The sequence below is a fragment of the Kogia breviceps genome, chromosome 3 (genome assembly GCF_026419965.1).
Source record: "Kogia breviceps isolate mKogBre1 chromosome 3, mKogBre1 haplotype 1, whole genome shotgun sequence".
Taxonomy (NCBI): Eukaryota; Metazoa; Chordata; class Mammalia; order Artiodactyla; family Physeteridae; genus Kogia; species Kogia breviceps.
Genome location: NC_081312.1, coordinates 186930437 through 186955582, shown reverse-complemented (window position 1 = coordinate 186955582; position 25146 = coordinate 186930437). Strand labels below are relative to the sequence as shown.

Below are 25146 nucleotides of genomic sequence, written 5' to 3'. Positions count from 1 at the left end.
GCCTCCAAGTTCCATTCCAACACCCAAAACCCATTCCCGAGCCAGCTGGGAATCACACTCTTTACAAGACTTCAGGCAAAATACTGAATTTATTCAGTTGATTTGACCGGTTACGTTGGATAAAAGTGTCATTTTTATTTGCATGATGTAAAAACATACTTGAAGTAGGAATACTCACATACTTTACAGTGTGAAAAAAATATATATATATATAATAAGAAAGATTCATGAAGGCATTTGATATAAAACATACACAGTATGCTCTTTTAATATACAAATGCTTTAAAGAAAATAGAGAAATAAGAATTATAAAAGTCGTATCATTAAGAATTTATGGGCCTCCCTGGTGGCGCAGTGGTTGAGAGTCCGCCTGCCGATTCAGGGGACGCGGGTTCGTGCCCCGGTCCGGGAAGATCCCACATGACGCAGAGCGGCCGGGCCCGTGAGCCATGGCCGCTGAGCCTGTGCGTCCAGAGCCTGTGCTCCGCAACGGGAGAGGCCACGACAGTGAGAGGCCCGCGTACAGCAAAAAATAAAAAAAATAAAAAAAAATAAAAATTTATAAATGGTTCCATTTGTCTTAAAGGTCACATTCTCATCCTTTGGGATGTACAGACATTATGTGGTTTAACACAGTTTTATCCACATTCAAAACATCACGTTTTAAATGTTTGAAGCATAGCATGTACAGTACAAAATGTTTCCATAGGAACATAACAGAACCCGGCTCTAGTGGCCTTGCTGTCAGGTGGCCCCTAGCTCATCAGCCGTTTTTAAGACGCTAGTTCAGCTCATCGCTACAATATTCAAGTTGTTCTAGGCACCCCAAATATACGGGCTTTCGTTTATATTGGAGTCTACTGGCAAAGGCTCCAAGAGTTACCATAGAATACACACTAATATGCACCAAACTATTCTGAGTTAAATGAACTTCCCATACTTAAATTAGAACCGAGAAGAGTAATTTTAGGCTAATTATATTACCCTCGTGATTGGTATTTTTAAAATTTTGAGCCAAGTGCATAGTGAATGGAATTAGTCACTGGACATGACCCTTCTCTGAACTCTCAGCTCGCTCTGAGTCAGACGTACCACCTGAGAAATGAGAACCTTCCAGCTTGATGGGGCCCGGGGCAGCCTCACAGACCAACACACAGGAGCCACGTGGAGCCACATTCAGGAGTCGTGGGAGCCCAGGCGAGAAACGCACAGTTCGCTTGACAGAGCCCCTGCGCGGAGCCAGCAGAATCAGCTTCCCAGAGGCCAGTAAATGCTGAGTCCTAACTTAGGGCAAATGCCGCCATCCATCAGCCGTATTCTAGTGTTGGCGGACCCCGGACGAGGTTGAAATAGCCAGCCAGGGCCCCGAGGTCTATGTAGAGAGAACGCTGCCTCTTCAGCATCTCCGACTCCTCGGCGCTCCCTGCGCATGAAGAATCTGTAAAGGGAAACATCGAAAAAGTAAGATAAATGACCAGGGGACATGTTCAATGATAAATGCCTGGTTCTTCAGCAAAAAACAAAAACAACAACAACGAACTGTGGGCCTAATGGAACAGCCTTCAACCTCTGGTTTTATTAAGGAGCCATAGAGTTGGACGCTATTGTCTCGTCCGTGTGATACGACACAGACAAAAGAATTCAAGAAAGAGTCAACGACCACAGGAAATCAGCTAGAAATCCTGGCCCATCTTCCAACATCCCAGATGATTCTTTTTAAATGCAGAAAAGTCAGACAAGAAGCCGAGAAATGCAAACAAGAGTTCCAGGCTTTGACATCTGGGTTTGGACCCAAATAGATTCAGAATGGCACAGATTTTCATAAGAAAAACAGAAACCCCTCTCTGTGCACACTCAACGCTCCTGGACTGCGTATTGTCTTTCCTAAATGGGAAAGCTTCACAGCTGGCAGAGAGATTTTGAGTAGAGGAAGCAGAAATGCAAGTTGCCTGCAAGCTCAATATTTTATCAGCGCCATGTTTCCAAACAAGGGCTGGCGTGGTTCACCATAATTGCGTTAAAGAGAACCCGGCTCTTGGCTAAGAGCAAAACTGTCGTGCTTGATCTGTTTTTAAAAGCAAATGCTGTTCTCTGCTGCAGAAAAGCAATGCAGAGCGATTCTCAAAGACTGCATTATCTCCATCTGCATGGAAACCAGTTAGACTTTGCTGGTCAATTAGCCAATTTTTTTTTTAAATTGTGATTTTTTTCTTTTTGGCCGTGCCCCGCGACAGGTGAGATCTTAGTTCCCTGACCAGGGATCGAACCCGTGCCCCCTGCAGTGGAAGCACGGAGTCTTAACCACTGGACCACCAGGGAATTCACAGCCAATTTTTTTTTTTTTTTTTGGTATATGCTTTTGCTAACATCCTTGCTGAAATTTCTCCAACAACTTACGGCATGCAGGAAGTCACTTCAATTTTTTAAAATTTTACTGAAGTCTAGTTGATTGACAATGTTGTGTTGATTTCTGCTGTACAGCAAAGTGACTCAGTTATACACATACATATTCTTTTTCGTATTCTTTTCCATGGTGGTTTATCACAGGATATTGACTATAGTCCCCTGTGCTCTACAGGAGGACCCTGCTGTTGATCCGTCCTATAGATAACAGTTTGCAGCTGCTAATTCAATTTTTTTCCCAAGTGCTTTCATGAGCTCGAATTATTAGAAGTTGGACAGAGACAGAAAAAGAAGGGAAGCAAGGGCGCTGCACACCGCAGGGCGTCCATACCCGCGATGTTCTCAGGAAGCTCCAACTCCTGTCGGCTCAGCAGCCGCTTCCGCTCAAAGAGGGCAGAGTCCAGGCTCTGACAGCGGGGCTGGTCCTCCCTAGGGGGGTTCAGGGCGTCATGTTTCAGTAGGTCTGCTGCCCCGGCCCGGTGATTGGGGTTCCTCTCCAGGGCGGCCTCAATCAGCTCTCTCATGCCAGGACTGCAGTCTTCAGCAATATCTTCCAAAGGAGGCGCTTGCTTGTGGATCTATGAACAAACCAGCTCTCTTAGCATCAGTGGTATGAAAATATACCCTCGACAGGACAAGTACTCTAGTTACAAGACCTGGGCAGTCTTTTGTTTCGAAGCAAATACAGTTCATACCCTTCAGTAACATTTCCTAAGGAAACCGGGTGAAACCCATCTTTTGGTTGAATGCAGTCAAAGCTACATGCGAGGTCTGAATAAACAGCGTTCCATCAGAGCAGTGACCAAAGGTCCCTGTGCAGTAACGGGGAAGCGTCTACTTCTCAACCTCTGCACGGTCAAAGGGGGCCTGCGTGTTCTACTACGTTCCAGGCTGCCGTGGGGCTCTATAATCTAACATCTCACTTCGGGACGTGTTCAGAGAACACATGCAACTTCCCCGGCTCAATGGTTTATGCTACTCTGATGCTCTTCCGTGGCATCTTGTGTAACGGTAGAGCTATCATTTCTGCCCGTGCACACCGGGGTAGGTTCCCGCTCCAACAGTGACGCCTTCTTTGCGGGAACGGGTCACCGTTCCACGTGGGAGGAACTTTCAGCTTCCCCTCACGGGTCACAGTTCCCCATGATCCGACCCAGGTGTGTTCTCCAAGAAAGAGCAGCTCTCCTGAGCAGGTGGGATGCCCCGCCGCCCCCGCTTACTATGTACAGGTAGGAGGGGTAGGCAGAACGCGGGTAGCGCTTCACCCAGGGCGGGGTGCCCGTCTGCATGTGGATGAGTGTAGCCCCCAGGCTGTAGATGTCTGCTTTGGTCGAATGGCCCCTGCACAGGATCACCTCCGGGCTCATGTAAATCTGGAAGAGAAGCAGGACAGGTCAGCCTGACTCCCCCCTCACCTGTCTAGGTACCGTTTCCCTAATCCAGTTTGGGAAGCGTCACCATATCCACCGCACACTTCATGCCCTCAGAAGGGCCTGGCATTGCTGTGTTCCCTTCAGTGAAGGAGAAGCACAGACCCTCGAGGGGGTGGGGGGACCCAGGCGGCTTTGGCCGAGGGGCCCCTGCAGCCTCAGAACACCTCTTCGCACAGACTGAGAACGAGGCAGACCGGGCAGCAGAGGACCCGCCCGGGAGACCCACTCATCCAAGTCCTGCAAAGCACAGATCAATGCTGCTTCCTGTTTCCATTAAAACACCGTTCCCTTTCATATTTAAATGACACTGAAATACACGTCCTCATTTCATGTTTGTCATTAAAATGCCAAACCACTAATTATCTGCAGTCATCAGAGGCAGCAGAGGTCTCCAGGGTATCAACACCGCGGGAGAGAAGAATTTAAAGCATCACAGTGGGAAAGTGATCCTAATTGGTCATTTCTATGAACCCCTTCTTATTTCTACCTACCAGGGAGCCCAGTGACTGAAGATTAAAGGCACGCCCTATTCACATTGTGTACGTTCTGTCTGGTTTTATGAGCCCATGCTGGACAAGGAGGGCTAGTTTTAGAAACAGTTTCTCTAAGCAGCGTTTGTTTCTAAAGGTAAAAAAGAACGCAAGAGCAAACGCCGGCGGGTGCAGACATAGAGCAGTTACCGCCCTCATTGTCAATATTCAGCTTTAAGAAGCTGGGATGCTTCCTGTCATCCGGATATGGAGAAGCGGGTGAGTGTTCCCAGAATACATTTCAGAGTAAATAAATAAAGAACTGGCTTACAAAACCTGGGGAAATTGCCCAGTTTCCCCCTCCTAACTTGCCTCAAGTACCCGCTACAACACGGTTCCGGGCTGGCTGGCTTTGGTTCCCTCGTCGATTCTCCCTCCCTCTCTCTCTCTGAAGGACTTTCTTACAAATAAAATCACGAGATTTGGCGCCGCGCACGGTGGCCAGGACAGCTGCCCGCAGCAGCTCCACCCCTGCCAGCTCCCCTAAGCAAGGGGTAGGCGAAGCGTTCCCGCAGGCGTCACCACGGCAGCCATGTGCTCGGGGCCCTGGAGGGACTGCAGCTTCCCATCCACCCGGGGGCCTGGCTGCTGCCCCTCGGGCCGCTCCGCATCTCACCCCCCGCAGAGGCCCGCGGCTGACGCTCCTCCTGGCTCCTCAAGCCCCCGGGGGCCAGGGCAGCAGGGCACGGGGGTCAAGGGCACTTCCTTTCAGGGCTGGCTCTGTGGGGCTTGCGCACCGAGGGTGTGGGCACTGGAGCAAAGGAGCCTAGAGGTGGGGGCAGCGGTCAAGGCCTTCACCTCTGAACACATTTATTACAAAGGGAAAGAGACTCTCTGTGTGTGTGTGTGTGTGTGTGTGTGTGTGTGCGCGCACGCGCGCCTGTGCACGTGAGGATGACATGTGACCTTACATAAGAACTTTACAAAAGGAAGCACGCAGGGCTTCCTTCCCTGGTGGCGCAGTGGTTGGGAGTCCGCCTGCCGATGCAGGGGACACGGGTTCGAGCCCCGGTCCGGGAAGATCCCACGTGCCGCGGAGCGGCTGGGCCCGTGAGCCGTGGCCGCTGAGCCTGCGCCCCGCAACCGGAGAGGCCACAGCGGTGAGAGACCCGCGAGCCGCAAAAAAAAAAAAAAAAAAAGGAAGCACGCAATCAAAGGAATTCTAATTAGCTATTCACGTTGATTTTTTTTTTTTCTTCCTTCTCTGTAGCAGGGAATCCAAAAACAATAGCGTACAGATAGGACAGATTAACCCTGTATGTGTATTATCCATACATGGTGACAAGATCACGTCCTGAATTTGAATGAGCGCTGTTGGAGGGGGTCAGAAATGATCTGTACCAAGGGATCAAGTTCTCATGGGAAGCGAATCTGCGCGGCTGACCTTGACTAATTACACCTTCTTGGCTCTTTCAGGAGGAGGCGTCACAACAAGGTTGCCCAGAGCCCCCCTTCCCACTTCAACTCACTGTCACACTTCGATCTGAGTGCCAGCCACAGGGTAAACAAACACGGGTTGACCGGAAGAGTTTCTAACTAGGAACACCAAGGCCAGTTTAGCCCGTCACAGGAAGCAATTTACATTTGGTGAAAATACCTCAACCCCATTACTCTTCAGCAACAGATGCTGTGCTCCTATCTCATACCCAAGCACACACTCTCTTTCTGCTAGAAAATTCCAGAAAGGAGATGTCCTTCTCCGGCTATTGCAAAATGTTCAGTTTCATCACCCTGCCGGGGAGAGAAAGGTATTTTCCATCTTTAACACCATAAATAGTTTGTTTCTCCAACTGGCTCCAGGAAAAAGGGTAGAGCGCCACGTATCTGAATGTCTGACAACTGCCAAGACATACTGAAGACTTTTCCGAAAAAAACATGTCATAAGTGTTGTCTTCTTAGATTTTGTGCTTTGGGAAAGTTTTCCTAAGATGTGGTGACTAAAACATTCTTTAAAAAAAATAATAAATAAATAATGTTCTCTTCTGAACATTATTCTGCTTGAAGACTACTCTTCAGAATCCTCTCCCAAGTATTTTCCAGAATAAGTTCAGTAATAACAGCAAAAACAAAGATCTCTTCTGCTGCCCGGGCGGAGTCTTTGCTTTCAGAGAGTTAAGAAAAGGCTTACGGAATCTTGGTTTGAAAGGCAGACAACTTGTTTTAGCACTGCAGTGAGTTCACTGCAATACATTTACTAGCTAAACTAAAGGTTATCGTCTGATCAACACCAGGACTGACCCGGTAATCTTGGGACAAAGGTCCAGCCGACGGCCATTTCCGGAGAGAACTTTCAACAGCGAGAAGGGCGTGGGGCTGGGAGGCTCCGACAGTTCACCCTCCCATAGTTTATCATCTCACAGTCATGGAGATGGGTCAGGAAGGCAGCTTCTACCCCCATGTCCCTTCCCAGATGCATCCAACCCCATACCCATCATAACCAAGCATGAACTAAAGGGTTAAACGTTTAATAATTCAGGTAAAGTTAAAATGGGCCCTCCCTCCAGAGTAGACTCCTTATTGGCTTTGCCCTGTGCTCCATCCCCGGTACCTACAGCAGGTGCCGGATAGACACTCACTACACAGATCAACTGTTCAGCCTAGTAAGATGAGCACTAAATATATTATTTGACAGCCCGTGAACACATGTCTCTGAATCCCATTTAGATTCAGGAAAGTTTTGTTTTTGTTGTTTTTGCTTCACAAATGAGTTAAATAGTATAGCAAGTTTATATCTTCAAGTAAGATTAATCTGTGCTCCAGGAAATGAGACTTCTTTTAAGATTTCCAGGATTCAAGAGAGGCCTGAAATGCTGTCAGTTCTCAGTAAATGTTCTTAAGGACCATGACAATTACGGCTGTAATTGAACCAAAGCAGTAATACTAGTTATGCTAAAACCACATACATTAGTTATACCAAGAAGTTACACAGCCGTTACACCTTAGACTTTAGACTCAGAAAGAACTAGATTTCGAGGCCCTGATCTATCAGTAGCTGAGTAACTTGGGGCACTTTATTTTAACCTCTTCAAGCTTATTTTAAAATGGGAATAATAGTATTTGCCTATGATAAAAGTATTGTGAGGATTAAACAATATAATTTATTTCAAGGGCTAAAGAGTATGTGGCACAGAGTAACTGCTCATTAAACACGGTCCAATGATAACAATGATTTAATGAAATGGTTCTCCTCCCCTTCTTCGTCCTTTCTGCAGTAATGCTAGCACATCTTATTTTTACTCTTAGTAAGACTTTGCCCATTCTAGTGTGAACATAATTACCTCTGTTCCTCGCAGGTCCTTAGGAAAATAGATCTCTTCAGTCATTTGGACACTTAGACCAAAATCCACCAAAACAGCTTTTGTGGACATGAAAACAATGTTGCTAGCTATAAAGAGAGGAGATTTTTCAGTAAAAAATTGTGTATCTATCCCTAAATAAAATGAAAACATTATTTAAAACAATGAGTTTCATGTAAAGATAGACTGAAATGCTTCCCCTGCTAAAATGGGCTTATTATGTTCAAAAGAGAAGGATGAAAGTGGGTGAGAGTTTAGGTAAAAATCACTTCAGATTTGTCAAGAATTCAGCCACGGTGGATATAAGTGACTGTAGCCGTTAATAATCCTCAAGATACAACAGCCAAGACATGGAAACAACCAAAGTGTCCACTGACGGATGAATGGATGAAGAAGATTTGTGTATATATATATACATTTTTGTGATACATAATATATACATACAAATTGTGTGGTATATAGAATGGAATATTATTCAGCCATAAAAAAGGAAGGGAACCCTGCTATTTGTGACAAAACGGATGAACCTTGACGGCATTATGCGAAATGAAATAAGTCAGACGGGAAAAGACAAATACCGTATGATCTAACATATGTGGAATCTAAAAAAGAAACAAACAAACAAACATAGAAACAGAGAACAGAGTGATTGCCTCCGGTTGAGGTGGGGGGAATTCGGGAAGGTGGTCAAAGGTTACAAATAATAAGATGAAAAATAATAATGAGATGAATATTATTTCATCTTCCAATAATAAGATGGAACAGTTCTGGGGCTGTGACCTACAGCACGGCAACTATAGTCCCTAATACTGAATGGCGTATCGGAGAGTTGCTAAGAGAATAGATTTTAAAAGTTCCCACCACACCAAAAAATTACAAATACATGAGAAGGATGGATGTTAACTAACCCTACTGTGGTGATCATTTTGCAATATATACATATATCAGATCATTACCTTGTACACCTTAAACTTACGCAATGTTAGATGTCAAGTATTTCTCAATAAAGCTGGAAAAAATCTTTTTTACATTTTATAGACTGAGTTTCAAATTCTAATACATGAGCATAGTATTATCAAGCCACTTTCTAAAACAAAAAAGTAAAATACCCAATTTTTGTCAGGACGAGTTTTGCTAGTCCAATTTACCCTTAGAGATTAAGGGTTCATAGCAGGTCTCTCTTGTGTATTTCCCCACAATCTCTTATTCCTAGAAAGCAGTCAGTGAAAGCTGCTTTAATGGACTATTGCCAAATTTGTATTCAAAATTTTAAAGCAATTTGTTTTTTCAAAAATGTTGACTGTGTTCTTAAGTATGTTACTATTTTTAAAGCCTATTAACAAGGCAGTCGTTAATGATATGTGGCTATAATCTCTTCCACAACAATTGGAAAATCATCCTTCCTTATGACTTTGAAAGCTCTTGTGACCCCCACTGGACTCTAAAATGTATCTCAGGAACCCAGGGAGAAAGGGGGAGAGTGCTGGCGGGGAGGGGTGTCTTCCCGGCCACCGAGGACCTTCAGATTGAAGGAGGAGCCGCGTGCCTAAGGTCTAACTAGTCCTTTTTAAGCCAAAAGGGGACACGTCCGAGGAGAACTCACGTTTAATGTCATGGTGAATCACTTTCTTGGAGTGCAGAAAATCAAGTCCCTTGAGAACATGCTTTGTCACCCAAATAATCTCAAACTCTCTCATGGGTCCACAGCTCTCCAGTTTCTCCAGGACAGAGCCTCCCTCGCCTGCCTCCATAAAGAGGTGGACAGTTTCGCCCCACAGAACGGCGCCGTACAACTCAGCGATGTTCTCGTGCCGGAAGCAAGCCTGGATCTCCACGTCAGACGGCTTGAATTGGTCTATTGGGATCTAGAACACAAAACACGAGGAGGATTCTAAACAACTCCCGAGGGCAAAGAAAAGAATAGACGACGCAGGTCAACTCACAAACCAGAAGGCAAAGAGATGCCCTGAGGGATACTCGGACAGCAAAATTGTACTCCTGAGTTAAGATAATGTTTACTTGAGATAAGCCTTTACATTCATGTCCGCTTAAGATAAAAAAAAATAAGAAAATAAAAAACAAAATAATGAAATACTGCTTTCATTTAGAGTCTAGATACCCAGCCGAAGAATGTTTCATGATGATTGAAACAAAGGACGTAATTTCCCATCTTTTATACATGTAATTTCTATGGCACCTAGATTTTAGGCCATATTTTCAATATTCCTTGTCATGAAATAATATAATGTCTCTGGTCTCTCAGTTTGTGTTCTAACAATGCATTTAAAATAAGCACCGGCCATCTACTCTACAGAAAATCGGAAGTCATTAATAAAGAAAGAAGTAGCTCTTTCAGTGCAGATAGATATGGAATGTCTCCAGAATATACTGTTAGACCGAAAAAAATCAAGATGCAGAAGTACATATATTATGTTCCCATTTGTAATAAACTGTTCAACTATACATACACATGTCCATAGAAATTCTCTGGAAGGAAACGTAAGAACCCATTAACAGTAGTTCCTTTAAGGAAAGGGATCTCATTCTTTAGCCTGCATCCTTTTAGACCTGTTTGGGGTTGTTGATCATCTTAAATGTTTCTCTTTTTTAAGAAAAAATACAGCTTAAATATTAAATATAAGGACTGCAAGGAAAACAAACCCACAAAGCTATTTCCCACGCCTTTTGTGATGAAACTGAAAAACAGAACACTTTGGTTCTAAGAGCTTTAAATACTGTCTCCAGATTTTTTTCTTTTTAACTTGGACGTATCTCCTAAATGCAACCTTCAAGTAACTTACTATATCACCTCCTTTTCTTCCTTTTAATAACAGCTGCTCTGGCCACCCTTTAAGGAGGAACAAACAAGGCCCACATGACAATAAGAGAGACTGAAATGCTATTCAGTAATTATTTTCTGTTTTGTTTTCGTTAAATCAAAAGTGAGTTTGTTTTACTGCACTTTTTAAAAAAACAAAACTTTAAAGTAGAACAGACATACACAAAAGTGCAAAACTGGTTACGACGTATCAAACTCAAGGAATTTTCAACTGAACACACCCATGTAACCGCTATATAGATCAGGAACCACAAGTCCACCAGCACCTGAAGCCCCCTGCCGGCCCCTGCCTGTCCCTGCTCCTCGTGGGCACCCACTCATGGGACTTCCAACAGCATGGGTTTGTTTAGCCTTTTTTGCCTTTATGTAAGAGGAATCTCATACGGGAGATCCTATTTTGTGTCCAGCTTCTCTGGCTTAACCTAATGTAGATTTATCGTCGTCAATACGAAGCTGTAAATCATTTCTTCTCTTCACTGGACAGCATCCCAGTATGTAAATACACCATATTTCAGCATTTGGAAACTTCCCAGGTTGGGGCTATTACGAATACTGCTGCCATGGACACTCTAGCACACGGCTCTGGTGAGCGCGTGTGCATGCCTGCCGGGCGAGCGCCTGCGGGAGCGGAATTGCCGGGTCACAGGGCGTGTGTGCGTCCACTCTGGTAGGTCCTGCCAAACGGTTTTCCGGAGTGGGGCACCTCAGCAGTGATTGTTCCATAAGAAGAGATGGGGTTTTTCCCTGAAATTCAGCCCTTTAATCTACAGTCCCGAGGAGGCTTGCAGCTTTCCCGGCGTCTGCTTCCCTGCCTGGTCCCCTCCCCAGTGTGTGGCATTAAAGCAGCAGCAAACAGAGGTGCTCTTGCAGGGCAGCTCCCCTTCAGCCACCACAAGAGGGATAAAGTTCTCCAAGCTGGCGCTCAAGAAGCTGGTGCTTTCTTTGTTATCAGAACAAACTGATTCAACTCAACTATGCTCTTAAGCAGACTTGGGGGCTGAGGGGCCCCAGGTAGCAAGCAAATCTATAAAACACAGATGCTTTTTTCGGACACAGCACCCTTAGATGAGAGGCAGCAAAGGGTAGCCAGCTTTGAGTCAAGTAAGTAAACGGATATGCAGACGCCCCAACGCTGAACACGCAGGGCACCCTGTCTGGTTATGAAGTACATACCAATTTACATGCCATCCTTTTCTTAGTTTTTATGTCTTGTGCTAAGTACACTTTTCCAAAGGCCCCCCGAGGAATGAAATCAGAGCCAATATTCCTATAAGTCAGCTTCCAAGGGATGAGAAGAACATCAGAGTCTATCTGATAGCGTCCATTCTGGGGAGTGATTACCTACAACAAAACAAAAATGCAGGAGGGTGAGAATTTCAGCAAAGTCCTTTTGTGAGACCCGCCCTTTAGAAACTGGTTACGTTAGACCACATTCCTACACACAGGGTTCAAAATTAATGTCACCGTATATAATCATAACAGTGTACAGAAGCCTCTGAGAGCCCCTATTTAGCGCTTCAGCAAAACAGAGAAAGCATGTAACAGAAACACATCCCTGGTCAGACCTGATCACATTTCTATCTATGTGTGAGTAATTCACTGCCAAAGAGACCTTTAAAAATGATTTACCTAAGGCAGCATGACTGCTGTGACCAAAAGCTGAAAATAAACATTGCAGAAATGTAAACTGTGCGTGCAAGCTGACTCGTTTCCAATTAAAATGTGCTAACCTGTTGGTCTGCATGCTTATTACTCAGAGGTGACGCACACTCATAGAGAGTAGGGAAATGAACCGATGATCCCAGAGGATTCTGGAAAACAATGTGCTATGCCAGAGCTATGAGTTGACAGTGCCACCACGTAAGCAAAGTAAGGGCAGAACCATTTCTCATCCATTCACTCATTTAATATTTACTGAGTACAGGGTATGTGCCAGGCACTGTGTTTGGTGCTGAGCAGGCAGCGATGAACAAGAGACACAAGACCCCTGACCTCTGAGGGTTCATGAGTCAGTAAACACTTTGAACAAGAGGTCTGAAAACCGGCTGACTCAAAAGCTGAGAGCGACAACCTAAGTGCCCATCAACAGAGGAATGGACAAAGAAGATGTGGTGCATAGACACAGTGGAATACTACGCAGCCGTGAAAAGGAATGAAATGCCATTTTCAGAAACATGGAGGGACCTGGAGATGATCATACTAAGTGAAGTGAGTCAGACAGAGAAAGACAAATACCATATGATATCATATGTGGAATCTTAAGAAAAAAAGATACAAACGAACTTATATACAAAACAGAAATAAACCCACAGACATAGGAAATAAACTTATGGTTACGAAAGGGGACGGGGGGAGGATAAATTAGGAGTTTGGGATTAACATATACATACAGCTATCTATAAAATAGATAACCAACAAGGACCTACTGTGTAGCACAGGGGACTATACTCAATATTTTGCAATAACCTCTAAGGGAAAAGAATCTGAAAAAAAAAAAAAATATATATATATATATATATATACATACACAGTATAGTATAACTGAAACACGTTGCTGTACATCTAAAACTAATACAACATTGTAAATCAACTATACTTCAATTTTTAAATAAATGAATAAAAATAACAATTAAAAAAAAGTAAGAGGGAGATATCCTGATAGCAGTGTGGGTTGTAAGGGTATGCACCCTGTCAAAACTCAGCAAACTGGATATTAAAGATCTGTGTATTTTACTGCATATCAAGTCTATCTCAACTTTTCAAAAGTGAAAAATTGAGAGGAGAAATAATTATAAATAAAATGAAAACAAATTAATAAGACAGTCCGTGGGAGACATGACCTGGAGCACATTTCTAAAAAAAAATGTGTTGGGTATTCTTTCAAGGGTTAGAGTCTCCAAAATACAGGTTTTACCTATGTTTCATTACGACTTCCGATTATGAATTGGGGAATTATGAAACTATCAAAGGGACATGAAGTTATTTCAAGAATGGGAGAGGGTCAAGGGGAGTGCGGATCGCGTGGGTAAAGAGTGGACTCCGATTCATCTGCAGCTGCGCGCGGCTCCTCACACGCGCCCCCTCTGGGAATAATCCGGGAGACCGTAAGCATTATTCACGCAGGACCTATTATTGCTCATCTTAGCTACGCCCCATGAACGGGCGTGCTCGCTCTTCGGGAATGAAGCAGAGAACGACGCAAATACTCGAAAGGTGAAGTCACTCCACTTAAGACGTTAGTATTCACCGAGGGCAGCCTCTGCGCAGGACCCGAGAGGGAAAATGACTCAGTGGGGACCGCGGCATTGCCAAGTTTGAAATATGAGCTCCTTTCAAGAAGTGTCACCTCAAGTCCCTGGAGGCCACTTCTGCAGCACGCTGGGAACCACATTCACACAGAACCATGCTCGCGGCGCTCAGCTGCACTCGCTTTATTGCCTCTTTCTTGTTATTAAATATTTACAGACCCAATTTCATTCGATTCTCCAGCAATCCACTTCAGAGCTTAACACACCCTTGGGAAAAAAAAGTTTTACTTAAAAAAAAAAAATTTTTTTTTAAATTGAAGTCTAGTTGATTTACAATGTTGTGCTAGTTTCAGGTGTACGGCAGTGATTCAGTTATACGTGTACATATCGATTCTTTTTCAGATTCTTTTCCATTCCAGGTTTACTATAAGATATTGGCTATCGTTCCCTGTGCTGCAGTTCGTTTGTTCTAGATCCGTGGGAGCTGGCTCTGTCCTGCTCTGCTGGTCCCACAGCAAAGGGACAGCCAGGTTCAAGTTCGGGGCTGTAAGACGGGCTTGAGGCCAGAGGGGGCTGCCCGCAGGAGGAGGAAGGGTAACATGCAGGTTTGTAAACACTGGGAGACTGTCGTAAGAAAGGCGCACGAGAACCACAAGCACCACACTCTGCATCCTTTCAACACGCGCTGTGTGTGCACAGGTCACGTGCATTCGTCGTATGGAATGAATGCGGCCATTTACCCATTTTACAGATGAGTAAACAGAGGCATGGAGGTCGTAATGACCGGCCCAGTGTCACCCAGCTAGTCCATTTCAGAGCGGAGACACATGCCGGGTACTTTCATTCAAGGGCCTGCTGTCTTCACCACTCCCCATCATATAGGTAAATACACATTTTTATGGCCAAGAAGTAGGGCTGAGGAGTCAGGGCAGTCAGAGACGGCTTTTCGTACCCTCTAAGGAAGGACTTCCCTACGATCAGCACTGGCCCGATATGACATTAAATGCTCTAGAATATGATGCATGCTTCATCACAGGTTTCCAAGCACAGACCAAAATGCCCCAGCAATTATTGGAACTGATAAAGGGGGTGATGATTCAAGCTTCAGACAGAGAGCCTGACTCAAGTATCTTTAAGGTTTTTTTAACCCTGAGCAACCAGGAATCCGTGACTAAAGCCTGAGGAGTAGGACTCAGCACCTCACACCCCCATCTATGAGCAAAGCTCTCTGGGGCTCCTGAACTTCCCAAACAATCATCCAAGAGTTGAGTGTTTAGAACCCATTTTAGGTTATTCACCCCCAGAAGAGGGTGAGAGTTGGTCTAGATTATAAGTAACTTGTAGCGCCCTCACACAAAGCAACCCCTGGCTTAGTCTCCTAAAGTTTCTTCCCCAGGTCCTGCTGGATGTTGGTGGAATCTTTTAAACATTATTTTCAGGACAAGAGCACCCACTTGCACAGACCACCATTTTGCATGCCTAGGCTTCAGGATATGCTTGTAACTCCTGGGTCGTCCCGTGTCCCCCCCCCCCCCCCCCCCCCGTCTAACTAACTCCACAGGCGCCGTGGTTGTAGGTTGCCTGTAAGACACCAGGCGCCTGTGCCTCCATCCTCTGCCTCTGAAACATTCTCTGCTCTCCAGCCCCTTTATCTGGCTGATTCCAACTCAGTAATTCAGGCATCAATTCCTCTTGGGGGAATTCCCTGGCGGTCCAGTGGTTAGGACTCTGCACTTTCACTGCCAAGGGCCTGGGTTCAATCTCTGGCTGGGGAACTAAGATCCTACAAGCTGTGTAGTGCGGCCAAAAAGAGATTTTGTTTTTTTAACCCCTCTTGGAAGCCTGTCTGACATTCCTCCCTTCCTCCTGCCTGCCCTCGTGGTTATGTGAGGTATCCCGCCTGAGCCTTCCCACAGCAATCAGGGCTAGCGGTACTGAGAAGTCCTACGCTGCATTACAATTACCTGTCTACTTGCCCTCTCCAGCAGGTAGAAAGCCACCGGGGAACACAAACTGTATCTCTAGCACCTGGAGAAGTACGTCACCCCCTGCAGTGGTTCGAGCTCTGCCTAGCAAATGAATGGATGAACACTGGGAGGAAAGCATTTGGTCCATATGTAGATACACTTGAAGGTCGACTTTACCTTGGAACCAATCTGTTCGGTAGATAATTAGCTGCCATCTTGTAAAGCAGAGAAACAGACAACAGCGAGGCCAGGAGAGAAAAGTTTTGATGAGGTCTTGGGGGAGGACCATGAGAAGAGGAAGGTCTTGAAGGTGGGATGGCTCCCAGGAGAACACATGTGAGGATAAAGGAAGCCAGAAGCCAACGTGGCCTCCTTCACCGTCTTGTCTCAGACTGGCTATGATCTGGGATGGCAAGTCACCATTCCTGCGCCATTATTTATAAAACACGGAGCTGTGACAGGCTACTAGCTGTCACAGGGATGGCATCTAATCCTTAACGACAGTGACAGAAAAGCCAACCGCAGCCCCCTGAGCCATCAACCACAGGGTGCTTTGCCAGATAAGGCATGGTCTACTTTCCTGTGGATTTTAAGGTTAGGTCTTCTTGCTGTATTTTCTATTCTTGATCATTTTTTAAAACAAAAAGCTTTTTGAAAGTTGTAAAGATCCCTGCTTTTTTGATATGTCCTATTTGCAAATTTTCTCCCAAATATGCCTTGATTCATTTCTGGAGCGCGGGCTCCTTGACAGGACTAACAGCATTCTACTCTTACCTTTGGCTGATAATATTTTCACTTCCTTTTCATGCCTTCATTTCTCTCGTTTGCTGCATTAGCTTTTTTTTTAATCCCTCACTCCAAAACCTTCAGGAAGCTACTGCTTTGTATTCTTTATATTTTTCCTGAATTCCCTTCTGTACATTCCCGATTCTATGGCCCGTCTCTCATCACTTTGATAGCCCAGGGGAAATAAGCCTAAGTCTCTACATATTTACAAGCAACAATAATGTGTTGATTCTGCATGTTTTCCTTTAAGATACCCATTTTAACTAATAAGTATGTAAAAAAAAGAGAGAGAAATACATAAACCATTATGTTTCTGATTATAGATACATATATTATTTTGAACCAGAATTCTCCAGCTATATTTTAGCTAAGACAAACAGGTATTAACCCTTATTCAAATGATGACTTCCCATTTATAAACAGAAGTACTCTCCTCAAGGCAAAGTTAACTATCAAGTACAGTTTGGTATATCCAGATCAAAGCAAGTCATACAATGATGCAAAATGTAATCTTTTTTTTTTTTTTGCAAAAGGTAATTTTGCTGCAAATTGAGCTATAGCTGAACACAACTGGCTTCTAACAAAACAATGCACTACACAGCTGACCTAAATCACTGTTGTTTTGAACTGAACGAACGTGGTATGCAAAAAAATAATAATAATAATTAAGTACTCGGTCCAGAATCTACTTGTTCAGCACTGCCCCCCATACATTAGCCGTCTTGCCATTTAGATGCACCAAAGGAAAGGAGGCACTTTCATCAATAAGCATAGTTTGCAAGTTCCCACCCACTCCTTTGTGAATTGTCCTTCTTTAAAAATTACATAGGGGCTTCCCTGGTGGCGCAGTGGTTGGGAGTCCGCCTGCCGATGCAGGGGACGCGGGTTCGTGCCCAGGTCTGGGGGGATCCACATGCCGCGGAGCGGCTGGGCCCGTGGGCCATGGCCGCTGGGCCTGTGCGTCCGGAGCCTGTGCTCCGCAACGGGAGAGAGAGGCCCGCGTACCGCAAAAAAAATAATAAATAAATAAATAAATAAAAATTACATCACCTGTAGCCAGCGCCTGCGTTCACCTTTGTGGTCAGTAAGACACTGACCCAAACACATCACCGGATCCCCTACTGTGGCAACTAAGTGTTGTCACAGTATTTTGGATTATTTGGGTACTTGGGATGACTAAACAAGTACAGCCCTTGTCTTTCATACCTTGTCAATTAAAGAGAGTGAATCTCTGGATAACTATTTACTGTCCACAAACTACATTTCTGAAAGAACTGAATTTAGCCAGTATTAATATCTTGACGTTTCAAGATGTGACAAGAGAGGAGCACAAAAATTCAGCCTTCAAAAAAAATTAAACAGACATTCTTTGACATAAATTGTAGCAATATTTTTTTAGATCTGTCTCCTAAAGCAAAGGAAATAAAAGCAAAAATAAACAAATGGGACTTAATTAAACTTAAAAGCTTTTGCACAGCAAAGGAAACCATCAACAAAACAAAAAGACAACCTACTGGACAGGAGAAAATATTTGCAAATGATACAACCAATAAGGAAGGATGAATATCCAAAATATGTAAACAGCTGCTATAACTCAACATCAAAAAAACAAGCACCCAATTAAAAAATGGGCAGAAGACCTGAATAGACATTTTTCCAAAGGGGACATGCAGATGGCCAACAGGCACATGAAAAGATGCTCAACATCTCTAATCGTCAGGGAAACGCAAATCAAGACCACAATGAGATATCACTTCACACCCGTCAGAAGGGCCATCATCAAAAACCACAAATAACAAACGTGAGGAGGATGTGGAGAAAAGGGAGCCCTCCTGCACTGTTGGTGGGCACGTAAACTGGTGCAGCCACTATGGAGAACAGTATGGAGGTTTCTCAAAAAACTAAAAAGAGAGCTACCATATGATCCAGCAATTCCACTCCTGGGTATATATCCGAAACAATGGAAACACAAATTTGAAAAGATACATGTACCCCCGATGTTCATAGCAGCGTTATTTACAATTGCCAAGGAATGGAAGCAATCTAACTGTCCCTCAACAGATGAATGGATAAAGAAGATGTGGTGCACACACACACACACACACACACACACACACACATACACACACCACACACATACACATACACACATCATACACACACACATACACACACATACACACACATACATACACACACCATACACACACATACACACACATACACACACACCACACACACATACACATACACACACACAATGGAATATTACTCAGCCATAAAAAAGAATGAAAATTTGCCATTTGCAGTAACATGGATGGACTTGGAGGGCATTATGCTACTAAGTGAAATAAGTCAGACAGAGAAAGACCAATATTATATGCTATCCCTTATACATGGAATCTGAAAAATAAAACAAACTAGTGAATATAACAAAAAAGAAACAGATTCATAGATATAGAGAACAAACTAGTGGTTACCAGTGGGTACAGGGAACGGGAAAGGAGTAGAGGATTAAAAGACACAAACTATTATGTATATAATAACCTGCAAGGATATACCGTGTAACACAAGGAATACAGCCGATATTTCATAATGATATGAATGGAGTATAACCTCCAAAAATTGTGAATCACTATATTGTACACCTATAACTTATATAAAATTATACACCAACTATACTACATAAAAAATAGATGTTAATTAAAGACAAAGTCTTTATTCCCCTCCCAGATGAAGGAATCTCAGGAAGGCTTTCTCTTCGGCCTCATTGACGAATGAGCTCTTCAGTGAATTGTTAAATTAAAATTCATTCTTCTTAATTACCTATTTGTAGAACTGCTCCTAAAATATGGAAAAGATTCTTTAAATGGCACTTTTAACGAAGACTGTTTTTTGCATCTTTCACATGGAGGTGATTCTTACAGGTATTCCATTTTTAAAAACCATACCTGGCAGCCCTTCTGAACCAAGTTCAAATCCCACTCAGCATTAAGTGCAGCCGCAGTAGTAAGCTGAACACACGGCACTCAACTGACCAGGAGAAAACATACCATATTTAATAAAATTCCGGATTCCCGTGGTCGGTGTCTGTATAAACGCTTCGCGGTGTTGGATATGTGGTTTGCAAAAGCAAGCAAATCCTCCACGGTTCCGTATCGGACCGATGACAGCCAAGGGCCCTCCTGGCCACCGAGCAGCACAGAGTCGGAACGCTCCTCCTCCTTGTGACCGCTGTCCTGACACACGGTCATCAGACTGGGTTCGTAGGCCACAGGCTCTTCACCGGCGTAAAGATTTTCCATAATGTCTATTACATCAGACACGTTCAAATGTTTCATTAATAAATGGATTTCTTCTTTGCTGTCACTTCCAGAGCTGATGAACTCCATCACTGTCGGGCTCTCCAGAGAGTCTGCAAAAGAAACCTCAGCTACTTAGTTGTTTACTGTATTTGCATTTGAGATCAAGGGGAAACTGACATGAAAGGATCGGGAACAGGGTTCTACATGACTTTGTTTATAAAATAAGGGCTCTGGCCACAGTGTGTGTGAGGTCAAGTGCGCAGACAGTGAAGAAAGGGACCTTAGATAACCTTTAGTCTGGCACTCATTTTACAGAGAGAAAACCTGAGATCCAGCGAGCTCACTTGTTTCGCACTTACTCACTGAGTCGGTGGCACCACCTGTAGCCACTGAAAATAGACGTTCGCTAAACGTAAGTGTGAATTAGAGCGGCAGGAGCTGAGGCTCCTGGTCCTTGACAGTTTCCAACCCCGCTGATCCCGCAAGGGGACAATCTTCCCTGCGTGATCTCTGTGGCTTTTAGGCCGTGGGTGACTTTTTTTAAAAAAAGAAACTCCTTGGGAGTTCCCTGGCAGTCCAGTGGTTAGGACTCAGCACTTTCACTGTGGTGGCCAGGGTTCAATCCCTGGTTGGGGAACTAAGATCCCGCAAGCCACGCAGCTCAGCCAAAACATAAAAACATAAATAAAATTAAAATGGAAATTTACTTTAAAAAAAAAACTCCTTTACCAAATTCAGGAGCTAACTTTGCAAATAAAATTCAGGCCCTGAAGCCAGAAGCATGTCAAACCAATTTTAATGTAAGCAAATGTGATGATGGTAAGTCAAGTTTCTGGAGTAATTCTGCCGCAAATAACAACTCATTTAGAAGGGAGACGGCAAATCTCAAATCTTCCTTCTGCTGAGGATACAAAGGAGAGGATTCCTTTAACCTGTGGTCAGCTGTCCCCTCCTGTGACCAGGATTCTTTAACAGTACAAAGCATGCATCTCAAAGACTCAACAAGGTTAACTTAATATCTAGATCAATGACTCTCTAGAAGTTGTGGTTTTATAAAGAAGCCAGGGAAGCCAAATCTATCATAAGCAAGACATGGGCAAGGTCAACAAACTCCGATTAGCCAAAACCGTATTTCAGCTCTTATATACAAATCAGGAGCCACACTTGGGGATCTGTAAATGAGAAAAAGAAGGTAAATCAAGGGTAAACAATGATGCTGTTACTCAGGATTTTGGAACAACACCATTCCAAAGGATTAAAGATAAAAGGACTTAAGAGAGCTAAGAAAATGAAAAGGTACGGATGTCTACTTAAACTACTGTGCTCCCGGAGGCAGCCTCTCTCTGCGAAGTGTTTCAGGTTCTTGAAAGCACAAGCCTTCAAGGCGTTCAACCACAGGGTTAAATAAAAGCCACAGGCTCCCATCAACCTGCGGCACAAGCACCAAACTCCAGGAGATAGTCCACCTTTTGGGGCCACGTGCCCACAAGACCCAGACACAGGCCTCTTGGTGAATTTCACTTGAGAAAAGAACCATGCAATTTAGTGCCGTATTAAGTGATTGGACGATCCATTTCTTTCTTTCTTTTTTTCTTTAATGCTCTTTTTAAAAAATATGTATTTTCTTTGGTTGGGCCAGGTCTTACTTGTGGCCAGCGGGCTTCTTAGTTGCGGCTCACAGTCTCCTTAGTTGTGGCATGTGACGTCTTAGTCGCGGCATGCACTGTGGGATCTAGTTCCCTGACCAGGGGTCAGACCCTGGCCCCCAGTGTTGGGAGCGCGGGGTCTCGGCCACTGTGCCACTACAAACTGTTATGGGGAGAGAAGTCTAGGATGGCGCAGTTATGACACAGCATCTGGACTCAGACTGCAGGGGACCAATCTCAGCCCCTCCTTTAGCGTTTGCATGATCTTGGGCAAGTTTTGCACTTTAGCCTCACTGCATGTCGACGCCCCCCACCTGCAAAATGCAAGTAATAACAGCACGTCCCTTGTAGGTGGTTGTGAGGATCAAAGGAGTTCAAGAGCATAAGGTGCCGGGTGCACAGTAAATAAACTGTCTTTTGCAGCTGCCACGATGCGCATGAAATCGAAGGACTGGGTCAGATCCCTGGCTTTGCAGGTACTGCATTAGGCCGCCTTTCTTAACTGCAAATGGGCTGCGGCTACCTATTCCCCCCCAACCCCCCATCCTCCCCCTTCTTCACAGTAAAGTTTTAAAGACTGTTTCTCAAATAAGAGACAAAGAAAGAAAGAAAAAAGGCAGAAACCAATGAAATGTTTTGATGGCTGTTATCATTACAGTTATATCTTAGAGAGCAAAGGAAAGGCCCCTCTCTGAGACCTGGCTGGTCTTTGAGGAAGACAGATTCAGGCTCTTGGACTCTGTTGACTTATGAAAGGTATTTTTTAGGTTAATGGAGGAACACTGGACTTGGGTTTCATGGGGCCGTTTAGTTGCAGTTTCTACTTGTAGAATTTACAGGGAAAAAAAATGGAATTGAAACGACAACAGCTCAATTTAGGATCCCACTGGCTGAAAAGTTCCAAAGCTGCTGGATTTACTTGGCGAATGGCTGGCCAGAGAGAAAGTAAAGTTCCCAGTAGTAACAGGGCTATAGAAAGAGAGGAGAAAGTCCATACAGTTTACAAGTCGGTTAGCTGATCCAGAGAGGAATTCCAGCAGGTTTTGGTTTTTAAATCCTGCAGAAAGCCTGGAACATCTGTGTGTAAAACCTGAGAGGTGGAAACACACACACACACACACACACACACACACACACACACACACACACACGCACATAATCTGATTGCTGGGGGAGGGCAGGGACGTGGAGGCTTGTGTCTTCCGTGCCACTAATCCCTTAGCAACGCCGGCCTCCACTCCCGAAAACCCTCGTGCAAACCCGCCCGCCTGCTCCCGAGAAAACCCTGATGACTGCCCGCTCAAGGCGCCGGCAAAAGCCTCAGTGTTTTCAGGCCTTAAATAAGCAGACAAGATGCGAACGATTTCTACGTTATTCGCCGTCGGTAGACTTCTAGAAAAGTGAATGATGAAGGCTTCTGTACTTCACTTTAGCAGCAAGCACCCTTCCCCACACAGTGTTCAACAGAAATCTGCATTAAATCCCCACTTGTTAACGCAGGAGGGGACTATACCAATTTTTTTTTTTGTATACCAGATACAGTCAAAATTATCTGCTTCAAATTATTTCTGAAATTGGCAGTAAAGCCAAGAGGAAATACTCTCCTAAACATAATGGCACCCTCTTAGCTAATTCCACCTCCATAAACAAAAGTTGAGGGTTTCCTGGCAAGTGCGAATGAAAATGGCCAAGCTTACTGGCATAGGCTCCTACCTTATAAAGGATGATTATACCTCATGTTACTTCACATTTAAAAGATTTTTCTGCCAAAATAGTACATTGCCCCTCAGGGCACACCTCCAATAAGACTTCTTCTAATAATATTTTTTTCTCAAAAAGCCCGAGAATTGGGACTTCCCTGGTGGTTCAGTGGTTAAGAATCCACCTGCCAATGCAGGGGACACAGGTTCAATCCCTGGTCCGGGAAGATCCCACATGCGGTGAAGCAACTAAGCCCGTGCGCCACAACTACTGAGCCTGTGCCCTAGAGCCCACGAGCCACAACTGTTGAGCCTGCTCTCTAGAGCCCGCGCGCCACAACTACTTAGCCTGAGCTCTAGAGCCCGCGCGCCACAACTACTGAGCCTGCGCTCCAGAGCCCGTGCGCCACAACTACCGAGCCTGAGCTCTAGAGCCCGCGAGCCACAACTATTGAAGCCCGTGCAACTAGAGCGCGAGTGCTCCGCCACAAGAGAAGCCACAGCAAGGAGAAGCCCGCGCACCTCAGCACCCCCTGCTCGCTGCAACCAGAGAAAGCCCACGCGCAGCAACGAAGACCCAACACAGCCAAACATAAATAATAAATAAATAAACAAATTTATTTTTAAAAGAAACCGAGAATGAAGCCATTCTAGCTGTATTAGAAGCACAGCCACTTCAAAACCTCTAGATGCCTCAAGCATCCAATTTTCCTTATAGGACGTCTGCCAGAAATACCGCACACCAACCTCAATCTATCAGATCTGGGGGCGTCTGCCGATTCAAATTACCTTCTACTTGGCAAGTACCTAAAACTCAGGCCCCAGATATGCAAAGCAACTGTATCAACTGCTTCTTTCCCTGTTTTTGTCCGGAGCAGTCCTTTATTCTGGGCCAAAATACGTCTTTCCAAAAGTGAAACAGACATTGCAATGTTTTCTTAAAGACAGCTCGCGGACTTCCCCCGTTAACTTTCGGGATGATCTGGACGCTGCGCTTCCTTTTCAACGTGGTTCTCCGCCTAGAACTAGAACTTCGGAATCCTGATACTGTATTTCCACGGGGAAACATCTGTGAAGTAACATTTTTCCCCTTAACATTCTTTCTTAGGCCAAACGCCCAGCATTCGTGTTCTGCTGTAACCACCCTACTGGTCGCAGAATGGGATCCGGGATGCAAGCGTGAAGTTGTTTCAGCTGCTTGCAGGCTCTCGACCCCGCTAACCTCCCTCCCCTCCCTTCCTCCCGGTCCTTGAGGCGAAGGGAGCCTTAAAGGGCTTGCACATCAGAAAAGCACTCATCGCCAGGGCCAGCGGCAGCCGGGCCCCGCGCCTCCGGGGCGCACTCACCGGGCCTGAGCGGGGAGGGCGCAGCCTTGCGGGTGGCGCCCGCGGCGGGAAGCCGGGACCTGCCCTGCTCGCGCGCCAGGGATCCGGGAAGGAGGAGGAAGGGGGAGGAGTCGCGGGGCGGCGCCCCGTGGGACCCTTGCGCAAGGTGCCCTCCAGCTGCACCGGCTGCAGCCGCGACCCGCGCGCGGCCCCGAAGCGCCGCAGCCGGAGACTGGCACGCCCCACCCCACCCCCAGGGCCCCGGAGCCCTCCCGGATGCTGGGGCTCCCCGGACCCCAGGCTGCGAACCGCCGGGGCACCCAGCAGGGCTGCGGTCGAACGCCAGCCCCGAGCCCCCGAGCTCTGACCTACCTGCGGCCTCCGCGCGCCCCCGCCGCCGTCCCCCGACGGCTCGCGGCGCGGCTGGTGGGCGGTTCCCGGGAGCCAGGCGCGCCGGGGTCCCCAGGTCCGGCGTCGGCAGGGCGGGAGCCAGGGCTACCGGCCGCGGAGCGTCGGCGCGCCGTCCGGGCCCGAGCGGTCGAGTGAGCCCCGTGCCTCCCGCGCGCCCGGGCCGCCCTCGCCGGCCCCTGACTCACAGCTTCTGGGCCGGCCGGGGGGCGGTGCAGCGGACGCCAGCCGCCGCCTCCCCGCCTTTTCCATTTCCCCTT

At 45.6% G+C, this 25146-nt stretch overlaps 1 protein-coding gene across 2 annotated transcripts; it reads right to left on the bottom strand.

The window, feature by feature from the left end:
• Window positions 1-574: 574 nt before the first annotated feature.
• MAP3K8 (mitogen-activated protein kinase kinase kinase 8) lies at window positions 575-24911 on the bottom strand. Of its 2 annotated transcripts, none has more exons than XM_059056989.2 (8): window positions 24851-24911; window positions 19556-19917; window positions 11675-11842; window positions 9266-9527; window positions 7645-7751; window positions 3624-3776; window positions 2735-2981; window positions 575-1438 (listed from the first exon to the last, which is right to left on the bottom strand). In XM_059056989.2, the coding sequence occupies exons 2-8, from the start codon at window positions 19892-19894 to the stop codon at window positions 1308-1310; spliced, it is 1407 nt and encodes a 468-aa protein (XP_058912972.1). In that variant the 5' UTR covers window positions 19895-19917; window positions 24851-24911; the 3' UTR covers window positions 575-1307. The 2 variants fall into 2 exon arrangements, with proteins under 2 accessions (XP_058912972.1, XP_058912974.1); XM_059056991.2 differs by lacking the exon at window positions 24851-24911 and adding an exon at window positions 24500-24557.
• Window positions 24912-25146: the final 235 nt, after the last annotated feature.